Here is a 14,561-nt window from a genome sequence, read left to right on the forward strand (position 1 = left end):
CCTAAATTATTTACCACACATAATCGTGAACATATATTAGAAGAAAACAAAGACATTAGCAATTGTACACGTGTTAATAAGTACCATTTGTATTCACTTGTTCCAAGTTGGCCAAGCTGTCCAAATTAAGACCTTGTATCAATCATGCACTATTTTTCACTTGTTCTTTTGCGTTTATCTCTATCTTTCGCCTAACCAACTCCTCATCACATTAATATACAATTCTACATTTTCTTAAAATAGGTCAAAGAAAATAAACAATACATGATTCGCTTGAATATTTTGTCCACAAGTTATCATCTTTTTTCTCTGTCTTTCGGTCAATATAATTTATGAAGTAAGATATTACTATAAATGCATAAGCAGTATAGTAGAACTGTTTTTGTTGTTGTGATGCATCAATATCGCAATTTAATACAATTCGGGCCAGTGTTGTGTTTATTTATTTACTTTTAGAGGAGACCACAGAAAATTAAAGCAACTAATTTGAATTGCGGAAATAAAGGTCCCTATATCTTTAATGTCACATCACACATGTGGGTTCAATCGTTTGGATATTGCAGATGGCATTTTTTAATAGTACTCCAGCTTCTTTCTAATCAGAAAATAAATTAGCATCAAATAACCCCAAAAAAAAAACTAACTTTACAGCTTTCATCTAGATGTATTAATTAAATTGAACCCCTATTTATGGGCTCAATATTCTACATTATAGCCATTATACCAAATTCTTGATACGAACTAAGGGGATGTTTGGTTGGAGGATTCAAACCATGATTTGAATCATGGTTCATGGTTCGTTATAGTGTTTTCTCTCACAAAAAATACACGTAAATTAAAAATGGTTCTAATCACATGATTATAATCCATGAACTAAACATCTCCTAAGTATACACTTGCTACACAAGTGCAACCAATTATATGATTAATATACACTAAAGGATCAGAATTAATTGTATGAATCTTATAGATACAATGCATGATATTTAGAGTGGACCATATGCAGAAGTGGATCTATAATTATTTGCAAAGAATTTGAAAACCACGTGGACATGATAATGACAATGATTAAAGCCTAATCAAACCAATGAAGAGAAGGCATGGTTCAGTTAGTTGGCCAATATGGCAATTAATTTTCACCAATGTTTGTTAATCACCACGTACGTCAACGACTGACTGACGTAGCTTGATGGCCATCCAACATCCACATAATTACTAAGAACTCATTTATTTTATGTATTTAAATTCATGATTATAATTTTACTACAGTATTTTTTTCTTATAAAAAATTTGAATTTTAAATGTCAATATCAAGAATTACTGGTTTAAATACATGAATCAAACAGGGCATAGTATTGCATTATGTCGTTTTGTTACTTGCAATGTAATGAAGCAAAACTCCCAACCGTATTTTTGACTTATTAGGATGCAAATAATGTAGAGCTTCATTTAGGCATATATCTTTATTTCTTTTGGTCAAGATCAACGAAACTTTCAATATATATGCCAAAATATACATATATATTTATATATAACATCTAATCGCAAATTTAAGAGATTGGACCACCATGTCGTTGGCGGTTCAACCTTCCGGTTAGTGAGAAAATTTAAAGTTCCAATTTGTTAGGGACTTTTTAATGTTGGTTTTTCCGTCATATTTCAAAAAATTCCGCAAACTTCAAGGAACAGATTGTTGGAGAAGAACAACAAAGAATACGTGTACGTCTATTCTGATACACGCCACAGCATTAAATTTATAACTCTTGAGTACATATAATTTAAAGGCATAGTTTAACGTTTATGTTATTGAATTTTGTGTCACTGCAGGTTTTACGTGAACAAATCACGAACGTAAATCATCTTAACAGATGTTTAACCACTAGCTCATGAAAATACTATGTTTAATCTGTGTACTATTTTTCTTGATGAAAAAATGCCCCAATGAAATGGCAAGTCAATCAGTGTTGACGCCTGCAAATCAAACATAAAAGCATAATAAGTCAGCGACCAGCATAATTAAGATTATTTAAGTCTTACAGCTATGACATGACAATAGATATTAATTTGGAAAATCAAGTCCAATCGGTTTAGCTAAACTGCTACAAGCCATTATTTATTGAGAAATTGAGAGAAATAACCTGATTAAAAAGGCAATAAAAATAAAATAGTATAATATATAATTACTTAATAAATAGACGTGATGGGTGTAAATCTAGATTTATAATAAATTAACATTCTGAAAATGCCCCTAATTAGAAAAGAAAATGAAACCCAAAAATTTATTTCAGCTAGCTCTCTCTACCCACTTGCTCTCGTTCTTTACTTCTCGACTCTCTCTCTCTCTCTCTCTCTCTCTCTCTCTCTAATCGCGTCTAGAAATCTCGGGCCGTAGGCGAATCTTACAATAGTTTCGCAGCATCTTGCTGTGATTTTTCTATCATATCCATATGTTTTTATTCAATCGAAAATCGTAGCCGAAACTCTACCATCTCTCTCACCTTTTCTTTTTTATTCTCTCTCACCTTTTCTTTTTTCTTCTTTGCCGAAATCCTACTATCTCTCTCATCCCTTTCTCTCCCTTCTTTTTGTTTTTCTTCTTCCATGTCTTCTTTCTTCAAAAAGAAAGACATATATTCTTTCTTTTCTTTTTTCCTTCGTCATTTAGCTTTATTAATAGTTGTGGACCGATTAGTATTTAAAGAAGTTACTGTTAGACCAACTCCAATTGTGCTAAATATTTCATATTTTTAGTTTAAATGACTAATAATTTTTTTTTTTTTTTTAGCTTTTCTCTGTTCCAATCATTAACTAAATGATTAGTTATTTAGAAAAAGTCTTCCACACTTGTTAAATGAAGAAATTAGTCATTTCATTTTTTGTATTATTTTATCCTTGCAACTATAATAAATGTAAAGATTTTTTTGTAAATTTAATAAATTATTTATATTTAAATTTAATAAATATTAAAATAATCTATTTAGTAAAATTATAGAGTATGGTTGGAGTGACCCACCAAAAAATTGTTAACTAAAGTAACTTTCTAGCCACATACATTGTAAATCGATAATTCACCAAAATAACATATAGCTTTTTTTTTATTTGTAAGTCCTGGATTTACACCATAAATTTAAGATTTATGAATAAACATAATATGTATTATGATGGTAAATTCTTGATTTACCATGTAAGTCCTGGATTTACAAAGAAACAAAAATTGTATTCTGTTGATAAATCTTAGATTTACACCGTGTATCCTAAACTTACAAACAGAACTAAAAAAATGTATATATCTAACAGTAGTAAAGTAAATATAATCCACTAACAGACTTAGTCACATTACGTATCTTTTAAAAATTAATGTCAACTTATATCGCCTACACCTTGAATAATGTAATTCGTGATCTCCGGCAACTGTGATTGGAAGAAAGAACGAGTGGCAATAAGAGAGAAAGAGGCGATGAGAGAGAGAAGAGAAGGCCCATGAACGTGAGATGAAGAGAGGAGAGAAAATGAGATTGAGAGGGAAAGACGAAATAAAGGAAAAAAATAGAATGAAAAATGAAAAATTTAAAACATAAAATAACTTATTTATTAGTAAATTGACTATTTACTAACAAGGTAGGCCTATGTTCTATAATTTCCCTTATTTTGTTAGTTAGTCTATGTTCTATAATTTCCTTTATTTTTTAATTTTCACAAACCGATATGCTATTCTTCTTCAACCCAAAAAAAAAAGTAAAAAGAAAAAAAATATATATACAAGAGAATTGTTCTAGGTATGTAAGAATAATAACAATTTTTAGTTATAACTTTTAAACCATCAGTTCAAATTATTAAAAACCTGTTAAAAATTTTGGCCTATTTTTATAAATTAAACCGTAATTTTTCAGAAAATCCAAAAGTTCCGGCCGGGAAAGTTCCCGTGCCAAGCACTAATACCTATGAACAAGGAGAAAGTGGTCTGGCAGAAAAACGACAAGGACAAACTTTATACTGTGTTCCTGTGGCTTTGGCATATGCAAATTGCAATTTACAAGTGTCCACTTTTCAACGACTAGAAATCTACGTGACCCGCGTCAAATAAATTTGTACACTAGAAATCAGAATGCGCAGAGAGTTATGAGAAATGACATCCCAAGAAAAGTGGAAAGTGGTTGACGGCTTTAAATTCCACCGTCCAGCTACTCATGCAAGTCCACAGAAGGTCCCCAGCCGAGAAACTACCGAACTAAAGGAATTGATGAATATCAACTATTAAAGGCACGGAAATTCAGTCTTTTTCTTCCTCATAAAGTGGGAATTGTCTGTTATGACATGTTTATCTAATATACCTAATGTTTTCTAATCTCATTTTTCAATATTAAATTTAAGCGGAATCCATCAATTCTATTTTTATTTTAAAATTATAAAAAAGTCAAATAAATATTAGATTAACTTTCACTTCCAACTTTTGTTTTTCAATTTTGATAAGTAAATATCTGCAAATAGATCGATCCAATTGGAAAAGTAAAAGACATGTAAGCTAAGCTCCGAAATTACTTAAAACAAAATATTTCATGATAAACAAAAATATATTTATGCTTCGTATAAAATGTGTTGGTAATAATAAACAGAATCCATTAAGGCATGGTTCAATCACGAGGTGAACTTGATCAACAGTCAAGAAACAGAATCACGGATACCAAATCAATGGGCATGATTAAGTCTTGCATGTGAAGGTTGGTCAGTGGTCATGAGATGCTTTATTTAGCCCCTTGAATAAAAGGGTCATGGGATGAATCAAGACGAGCCTGATACCATGAAAAGAGCACTATTGGATGAATCCAGAGGAATTAAACCCCCTGAAACGCCATCTTCAAAATAAAAAATAATAAATAAAAAAAAAAACTCCAGAAACCCCAAACGACAAAGAAGAGTATCCCCATTCCCCACCAAACAACAGTCCTATTCAATTCGCATCCACTTCGGGAAAGAAAGTACGATTTGCATCTATTGACGGTGAATGCAACAGCTCACTGATTGCCTGAGGCAGGGAAGGACAATGGCCACCTTTACTCAAGATTCCATTTCCGTGTATCCCATTTTCCCATGCTTTTAAAATACGGCATTACGCTTTCTTATGGTAACAGTCTAAGGTACTCAGCCTTTCATCACGAAGGATCTCTTCAACTTTTGATACAACTACGCGAATGGTGACCCACAAACAAACTACATTGTTTATGGGAGCTTAAAAACTGGTTTTAGCTCTCCAGGTCCAAAAACTGCTCTTGAAAATGGATGATTTGTGACAAGTGGTTCTAGTTTTCAAAAACTGCTCTTGAAAATGGATGATTTGTGACGAGTGGTTCTAATTTTCAGAAAAACTGTCAAAATCACAAAAAGAGACTTTTAAAAAAAGCATTTTTAAAAGATTTTGAAACTTATACTAAAATTTCGTTAAGGCATTATAACATCATTCTAAGACTGTTATTAATTATTAAAAAAATAATAAAAATAACCATGACTCATTAAGCTCTTTAAAAAAAATGTTCCAAACGTATGCTGAAAAAGTCAACTTTCACTTCTCAAGCAAAAAACAAGAGTTCTTTTGGTACGAAGATTTAAATTAAGATAATTCTAATCAAAATTATGATTCATGATTTTAAGTTTAAATTATGATTTTGAAATCATGATTTAAAATCAAGAGTTTGAATCACCTTGAATCAAGAGGGAAATAATTTTAAAATCACGAGTGATTCTGATTTAAAACATCACATCATATTCTGAATCACAATTTAAAATCATTCAAACTAAACACTGATTCTGAATCATGATTCAGAATCACTGTAAACAAATATTAATTCTGAATTAAGATCTAAAATCATGATTCTAAATCCATCTACCAAACGCATCTCGACGAAACTGAGACATAAGTAATTTATGCCTATTATATGTTACAACCCATCGACATAAAGCTAATACTATTCAGGATAAAACTGTGTACAGACTTCATAGAGTAAGTAACAGCATTAAACGACATTTCAAATTGAAAAAGGAAATTTATGGTACATCACCACTAGTAATTGTCTCGCTTTCACCAAGATTCCAAAAGCACATTGTTACAATAAACTGAGAAAATAAAAACCCTTGATTCGAGTTTTTAATTCGAGTTTATATGTGACTTTATGTAAGCTTTTTACTGTAACAAAAAAATTAAATGTGACTGTTTCTTAGAGTTTTTTACTGTAACAAAACTCGAATCGGTGAAATGAACGGAACCTAAATAATTGATAGCGAGAGAAACAGGCGGACAAATATTTTGCCCAAGTGCTCCTCGTCATTTTTTACACAACACTACTAATATTAATATTTTCTGATTATTAAATATCTAGAACATCGTTAGCAAGTAAAAGTTATTAGTAAGTAAGCAAATTTACATGTATAATATCCACAGATAAGTCGATTTACATTAAAAGAAAGAAAAGGTGGCCCAGATGATGGGGCTTCCCAATAAAATCTTAATTTACACACTAAAAATGTGAAGCAACTGCCATCAGGTCAAAACAAACCACGGGAGGTGATACGCAAATGATATGCATACGTAGCAAATTATTAGTAAAGAGCATGTAAACCTCTAGAACAAATTCAACTGGAAAATCCGTAAATAACAACTCGGGACCTTCCTCAAGCCATTAAAAAAAATGTAGAGATCAATGAGCACTGACAAGAAATGGGTGCTGGCAAACTCCACATTCGATGGTTTCCGAACCCGAGCTGGGAACTTGAACCTGTAAGAACCATAGCAAAATTCTATAGTACAATGTGTGTATTCTATTCTTCTTTTCCATGAATAACAGCGCATATGGTGAATTTTCCTGAATAAGATACGAGGACTTCTTACCTGTAAATGGACGGTGCAAATTGGACAGGCAACTTCTCTCATCCGCCTCCCAGACCCGTCGGACTTCGATCCTACAAAAATTTCATTTAAAAGAAATATAACCAGAGGATTCTCGCATAGAAACTAAGAGCCAACCACCAAATGAGCTAGGTAAACAAGCACTTAGCTAAGTTGGTTAGCAAGAAATCACAAAAATGTTCCTCTAATGACATGAAAAACCTATTCTTTATCAAATAAACTCACCTGAAGATGACTTGCGGTTCTTTTCCATCTCCTCCTGTCACAAAAGGCCAATCACCCATCAAAACGTGCATGGACAGATATGTATGCGCACAGGCATGCTTAGATATTTTATCACGAAAAAATCAAGTTAAAAAAAATTCCAGTTTTCCCAATTTAACACATCATAGAAGTAACTAAATCGATCCTTTTTTTTTGTAAGGGTAAATGAGTCATTCTTGAGGATGATATAGAGGGGAAAACGTCAAAAGCTTATAATAATTAAAAATCTTAATATACTAGCAGAAACATTACGAGATAGACAGCAAAACGTTGTCTCTGTGTGTGTGTGTGTGTGTGTGTGTGTACTACCTGAAGCTTCCTAGCAAGATCCTCATGACTCTGCAATCCCGCAGGTTTATTTGCGGCTTCCTTGGCATTACTCAGCCTCTGAGTTACTTCAGCCTATAAGAGCAAGTTGACAACATAATCAAAATTAAACCTCCAATAGGGAATAGATAACTTAGAAGTCTATTAGAAACTTAAATGGCACTTTTTATTGGTAGAGAATTTTATGAAAGCTGGTCTTTATATAAAGAAAGTGACGCAGTTGTATTTATCGAACCATTTAATTGTATTCACCAGACAGACAAATTAACAATTATAGGAATTGGCACGTAATTCTCCCTATAAAACAAGACATATGAAACCGACATTATTTCTTGACAATTAAGTACAACTCTAATGGCACATACCATGCAGCGATCACACACACGAACAGGCTGAGCATTCTCATCTGCAGTTAGAGCAATTCTGCCACTGGTACACTTGTCACAGAAAATGTCTCCACAGTTTCGGCAATGATGCTGAAGATGCGATAAAAGTCAAAGGTCAACTTAACAGTTCTCGCAAATAGGAAATTCAAGCTAATAATTCATGAATAAAACACACCTTACGCAAAAAAGCCCCGAAATCTGTTCCACATGCTGTACACTTTGAAACTGCTTCATCTGGGACCTAAGACAAGCAATACACGAATAAGCAACAGAGCACGGGTAAAAACTGCTATATGACAATAAATAGGAGGGGATACATTTCCTTCAAATAAAAAACTAATTACCCAATGATCTTTCTCCTCGTTGGCAGGCTTTATCAAGTTCATCCAATCTGCAAAGCCTTTCTTTTTCTCCGCAGACTGTTCATTTGTCTTGAAAGATTCTGAAGGCCTACTGCTTCCGCCCATTTCCTTCAGCTGATGAACACAATAGGTCTTATAAATAATACAGATCAACAAAGTCGGCCATCCAATACTCGAGAAACAGAGGAAAACATGTAAAATTCCTAACGGCCAGTTGTCCTAGTCAGTTGCAAGAAGTAAATTTCACTAGTCCCAAGATAAGAAAACAGTGGAAAATTGTCTGATCAAAATCTTGTTTCCTAACCTATTATATACTGAATGGAAGAACAACCCAACCACTACAAGTGTGCGAGGGTGTGTATAAATAAATTTTATTTCCCGTACGGGAACCTGACCACCGCCTCCTTGCAGAAAAAGAAAAGGGAAAAAAGAGGGCCACTCTATTCCTAATGCTAAGCAAGGAATATAACATGGCATAAATGTCATGAAAATAAGTACAGAAACTAGAAACTGGTCCTAGTAATAAGAGAGAAGATAAAAATACATTATGGTCTTTCAAATTCCAAAAAAAAAGAATCAAATACAAAAATTCGCCCTGAATAATGACTTGTGTAACACTTTGCCTCCTAATCTTCAAAACATTACATTCGTTCTCCCATAAATATAAATTGTTAACAAAAAGTCCCCCCTCCGTTGAAAACTCCAACTGAATATTCACTTATGTTTATAATTTGAGGGTATATTGATAACCTCAAAGATTAAATCTTTAAAAAAAATTCCTAATTTTTTTAGTTCTAAACCACATGTAACATATAAAAAAAAAATAAAAAAAATTAGATCTTTTTCACGACACAGCAGCAAAAACTTCCCCACCACCCTAGTCGATTGGCCCATGACTCCCTTTCCTCCTTGGCGTTGATGTCGCACCGCAGCCGCACCATCAACCCATACTTGTCGTCCCCTGCAGCAGTGCCACCCACCTCAGATCAGACATTGCAACTCACCTCCACAAACATCTGTTGCCGCAGTCCTCCTCCAGACCAATAACGTCCTTTGGTTAAATCAGATCTTCCCCAAGAGTTCGCCCAACAACCCCCTTCCCTTCTAGATCTGAGCTGAGCTTCGCAGGTCGCCGTGAACGGCTACGAAAGCGAGGGAGATCCATGGATCGCATGGGTCTCAACCCACTTCTCGATGGGTCATGAGACCCGCCGGTGAGTCGCGACAAATGGTGGGTCTCGCGACCCACTTGTTTGTGATGGAATTACAGAGGGCAGGAAGCGTCAGGAGGGTGCAGACGAACGGCGGGGGAGGGATGGTGGATAACTAAAATCTACCATGCCATCTCTCTCTGTTTTCTTTAACTTTTTTTTTTTTTTTTTGAGAATGTTAAAACTTTTATAAATGTTCTTAAAAGTTCTTAATTAATCGAAAGAGAGAAATTAAAAATTTTGTAAATTTTCTTTCATTGTTTTGTTTATTTTTTATCATTTATTTTCTTTTATGTTGTTAAAATGTTAAATTAAGTGTGATGGGTAGAGAAGTAATTGTGTACTTAACCATTTAACAACATCAAATATTTACATGACATGTGTCCATTCAGTTAGAAAATCTAACAAAGGGAGATTTTTTGTTAACGTTGGGGAAAAGTTAATAGTTTAGGGGAATTTTTGTAATTAATCCCAAAAAAAACAAAAACAAAAATCTGAACGAGATTGTGTTAAGAGTCCTGCGTGTTAGAGAGAGTATCCGCGAGAGAAAAGAGAAAAAGATTGGCAATTAACAGCACAAAGGGGCGTTTGCTCCTTTTATTCACTAACAATCCACCATAAACTCAGTGGCCATGGCTGATTACAACTAAGCAATTTCAAAAGAAGAAAAACGTTAACGTGTTGTGGGCGGCAGCTACAGTCGATAGGCCACCGAACCCAGGCGCTCGAGTACCCTAAACGGTCCATAAAAACGTGGCCCCAGCTTCTCATGTGGACGTCGGGCCAGGGACTTCATAAAGTAAGGCCGTAGCTTCAAGAGCACTAGATCCCCTAGAGCAAAGGTCACCTCACGACGATGCGCATCCGCATACTTCTTCATGCGCTGCTGAGCCAACGATAAGTGATCCTTGAGGGTGTCTAGCATCTGGTTGAGGAGTAGCAGCTTCTCTTCCACATCTGCAACCGCGGAAGGAGTATCTTGAAAACGATAAAAGTACCGGAGGGAGGCGTCCATACACCAGTTCAAACGGAGTAAACTTGGAGGAAGCGTTATAAGTAGTATTAAACCAATATTCTGCCCAAGGTAAAAAAGACAGCCACTGTCGCGGTTTGTCACAGGCGAAACACCACATATAGGTTTCCAGGCAGCGATTAACTACCTCGGTTTGGCCATCGGATTGCGGGTGGTAGGCGGTGCTCATGTGTAACTTGGTGCCCTGCATCCTGAACATTTCTCGCCAGAAGCCACTCATGAAGAGGGAGTCACGATCACTCACAATGGAGCGAGGGAACCCATGGAGCCGAACCACCTCCCTGCAAACAATTCCGCCACTTGGCGAGCCGTGTATGGATGTGCGAGGGGGCAGAAATGGGCGTATTTGGTTAGACGGTCAACCACCACCAAGACCGTGTCTATGCCGCGGGACTTAGGCAGGCCACCAATGAAGTCCATAGAGACATCGTCCCAAACCTTGTCGGGGATGGGGAGAGGCTGCAACAAGCCTGCGGGGGACAGGGTCTCGTACTTGGCATGTTGGCAAATTTCACATTGTGCGACGTATGTCCGAATGGCTTGCTTCATGCCCTTCCAATACACACTGGCCGCTATCCGCTTATACGTCCTATAGAACCCCGAATGCCCGCCGATCACCGAGTTGTGAAGCTCGTGCAAGACCGTACCAATCCACGGGGAGTCTGGCAAATCCAACCTATCTTTGAAGAAAAGGGTCCCATTGTGCAGCTTGTAGCCTGTCGGAACGTCCTGGTTGGTCTGCAACCGCGTCATGAGGTCGGCTAGAGAAACGTCAACCTTTTGTCCCCGCTGAACTTCAGAGAAATCCAGCAACTGAGGCAGAGAGAGAGCCGATAAGCTCGGTTGGTCCTCCGCATCCCGGCGGGAGAGGGCATCAGCTACCTGGTTGGCAGCCCCCTGCTTGTACTGCACCTCAAAGTCATATCCCAAGATTTTGGTAATCCATCTAAGTTGCTCCGGAGGAAGTAGTCGCTGGTCCAACAAGTATCGTAAGCTTTGCTGGTCACTTCTCACCACAAAGTGCCTTCCAAGAAGAAAATGGCGCCACTTTTGTATGGCTAACACCACGGCCATCAGTTCCCTTTCGTAAGCCGATTTTAAACAGAAAGTGGAAGTCATTACCTTACTGAAATAAGCCAAAGGGCGGCCCTCTTGCATAAGAACGGCGCCCACTCCATAGCCCGATGCATCCGTCTCTACCACAAATTCTTTTGAGAAATCGGGCATGGCCAACACCGGAAGGGATGACATGGCCTCCTTTAGTGTGGCAAACGCCTGGTCTTCCTCCGCCTACCATTTAAAGGCACCCTCTTCAGCAATGTAGTCAGCGGACGCGCTAGCTCTCCAAACCCTACCACAAATCTACGGTAATACCCCGCTAAGCCGAGGAATCCGCGAAGTTCACGTATTGTCCGAGGGGGTGGCCAAGTGCTTATGGCCTGGATTTTTGAAGGGTCGGCTGCCACTCCTTCTTCCGAGATGATGTGCCCCAAGTATTCCAAGCTCGGACGGCCAAAGGCACACTTTTTGCGATTGGCAAACAGCTGTTCCCGCTCGAGGACTTCCAAGACTGCGGACAAATGATCTTGGTGTTCCTCCCAACTCTTACTGTAGATAAGAATGTCATAAAAAAAAACCAAAACGAATCGGCGGAGGTAGGGCCGGAAAACCGAGTTCATGAGGGCTTGAAATGTGGCAGGAGCGTTCGTGAGGCCGAAGGGCATGACGAGAAACTCGTAATGCCCCTCATGAGTCCTGAATGCCGTTTTTTCCACATCACAGTCGCGAACCCGTATCTGGTGGTAGCCAGCCTGTAGGTCTAACTTGGAAAATATCTTAGCCCCGTGCAACTCATCCATTAGTTCGTCTATTAACGGAATTGGAAATCTATCCGGGATTGTAACCTGGTTAAGGGCGCGGTAATCAACACAAAAACGCCAACTCCCGTCTTTTTTTCTGACCAACAACACCGGACTGGAGTATGGGCTGCAGCTTGGACGAACTATTCCTGCCGCCAACATCTCATCTATCAACTTTTCCACCTCCGCCTTCTGTATTTGCGGGTATCGATAGGGACGGATATTTGGTAGTGCGGTCTGATCCTTGAGGACAATACGGTGGTCGTGCGCACGCTGTGGCGGAAGCCGGGTTGAAACCCCAAACACTGCCTCAAAATGGGCGAGTACCGCCCGTAGTTCCAGAGGCTCTTCCTCCGCAGTCAATTCTTCAGCCAAACTGGATTGTAGTTCTAACAGCAACCCCACCCCGGTAGAATGAAATGAACGAGTCAAGGATCGAAAACTTACCGGTGTGACGCACAAGGCGGGATCGCCCTTCCAGTGAACCCAATCCCTCCCTTTTTTAAACTTCATTGTGAATTCCGACCAGTTGGCCCGGACTTCGCCCAACGTGCCTAGCCACGTGACGCCCAAGATGACATCGGCGCTCCCTAACTCAAACGGAAAAAAATTCTCGACCAATTCATGGCCTTGAATTTCCAGCCTTACATTCCGACAGCGCCCCTGTTGTCTAAAAGTCCTTCCATTGCCCACTTGAATCTCATGGTTGGGTGTCTTTTCAGTGGGTATGGCCAATTCGTCCACCAACGACAAGGATATAAAACTGTGGCAGGCGCCACTGTCAATTAAGACGATGACCTCCCGCGAACCCAAGAAGCCCCGCAGCTTCATGGTCTTAGAGGACACCAATCCACGCATCGAGTTCAGAGACACCGCCGCTGCTTCGGTTGTCACCCCTCCCCCTTGCACCGGTGTCGAATCATCCTCCTCACTGGACTCCTCGTCTTCCTCTGTCCCATCCTCCACCACCAGGAGCACTTGAAGCTGCCAGTTCTTGCAGCGGTGTCCCGGACTGAAACGCTCGTCGCATCGGAAGCATAGGCCCTTAGCTCTCCTCTGTTGAACTTCCTCTTCAGATAAGCGGCGGAACTTGGAGTCCCCACTCGGTGCGTGCTGCGACGAAGGAGAAGACCACGTGCGGGCCTTGGCTGCCGTGGCACCCTCTCTGTAGGTATTGGATCGAAGGGGGTTCTCTGCTGGGCCCAAAGAGGAACTAGGGTTCAGCCATCCTGAGCTTGGCTGGCCCAAGTACTCCCCCTTATTTCCCCGGCCCAATCTCAGCTTCTTCATCCTCTCCACCGCATCATCCCGTGCCTCAATTTGTTGGGCCAAGTCCATGACTTCTTGCAAGTTAATGAGCCTGTGTAATTTTACCTCTGCCCTGATGTCTTCTCGAAGTCCGTTGAGAAATGCTCCCTTGAACACCGATTCCGGAATGCCCCTCATCGGCGCCGCCAACGCTTCAAAAGAATCTCGGAACTCGGCTACCGTTCCGCTCTGCCGGAGTGCCATCAACCTCTCAGTAGGGTCCCCTTCCCCGGACCGGCTGAAGCGATGGAGGATGGCCGTCCGAAGGTCCCTCCATCCCATGAATGGTTCCTGGGCCTCCACCCACTGGAACTAGCCCAAGGCCCTCCCTTCCATGCAAATGGACGCCACGAGCACCATTTCTTCCTCGCCGACCTCGTTGACGGCGAAGTACGGCTCAGCTCGGAATAGCCACCCATATGGGTCTTCACCGGAAAAAATTGGGAGTTCAAGCTTCCTACCACGGTGGTCGCGAGCTCGTGGCTGCTCAGGGGAGTCTCGTCGCTGGCGTCGACCCTGCTCGAAATTCTGTCCGCCGCCCTCGACGGGGACCCCGGGATTGGGTGCTCCAAACTGCCGAGCCAGTAAGGTCTCCATCCGTTGAACGGAACCATGAACCATGTCTATCCGTTCTCCTAACGTCGTAACCTCCTCCTGCAATCGCGGTACGGGATCAACCAGTGCCCCCAGAAGCTGAACCGTCTCATTCATGTGGTTTAGTCTCCGATCCATACTCGCAACTCGCTCAATCGCTTGTCGTTCTCCCGGCGGTGCCGCCATGATTGCCGGCTCTGATACCAGTTTGTTAGAGTCCTGTGTGTTAGAGAGAGTATCCGCGAGAGAAAAGAGAAAAAGATTGGCAATTAACAGCGCAAAGGGGGCGTCTGCTCCTTTTATTCACTAACAATCCACC

General features: G+C 39.6%; 2 protein-coding genes across 2 annotated transcripts; both read right to left on the reverse strand.

The window, feature by feature from the left end:
* Window positions 1-6,378: 6,378 nt before the first annotated feature.
* On the reverse strand, window positions 6,379-10,463 carry LOC21402369 (protein FREE1). Its single transcript, XM_010106983.2, has 9 exons — window positions 10,182-10,463; window positions 9,242-9,379; window positions 8,220-8,351; window positions 8,051-8,116; window positions 7,855-7,965; window positions 7,472-7,564; window positions 7,124-7,157; window positions 6,881-6,951; window positions 6,379-6,767 (listed from the first exon to the last, which is right to left on the reverse strand). The coding sequence occupies exons 1-9, from the start codon at window positions 10,461-10,463 to the stop codon at window positions 6,690-6,692; spliced, it is 1,005 nt and encodes a 334-aa protein (XP_010105285.2). The 3' UTR covers window positions 6,379-6,689.
* Window positions 10,464-11,740: 1,277 nt separating this feature from the next.
* LOC112093287 (uncharacterized protein K02A2.6-like) lies at window positions 11,741-13,930 on the reverse strand. Its single transcript, XM_024171418.1, has one exon. It carries the CDS (start codon window positions 13,928-13,930, stop codon window positions 11,741-11,743), a length of 2,190 nt encoding a protein of 729 aa, XP_024027186.1.
* Window positions 13,931-14,561: the final 631 nt, after the last annotated feature.

Source organism: Morus notabilis, unplaced genomic scaffold (assembly GCF_000414095.1).
Source record: "Morus notabilis unplaced genomic scaffold, ASM41409v2 Scaffold262, whole genome shotgun sequence".
NCBI classification, from domain to species: Eukaryota; Viridiplantae; Streptophyta; class Magnoliopsida; order Rosales; family Moraceae; genus Morus; species Morus notabilis.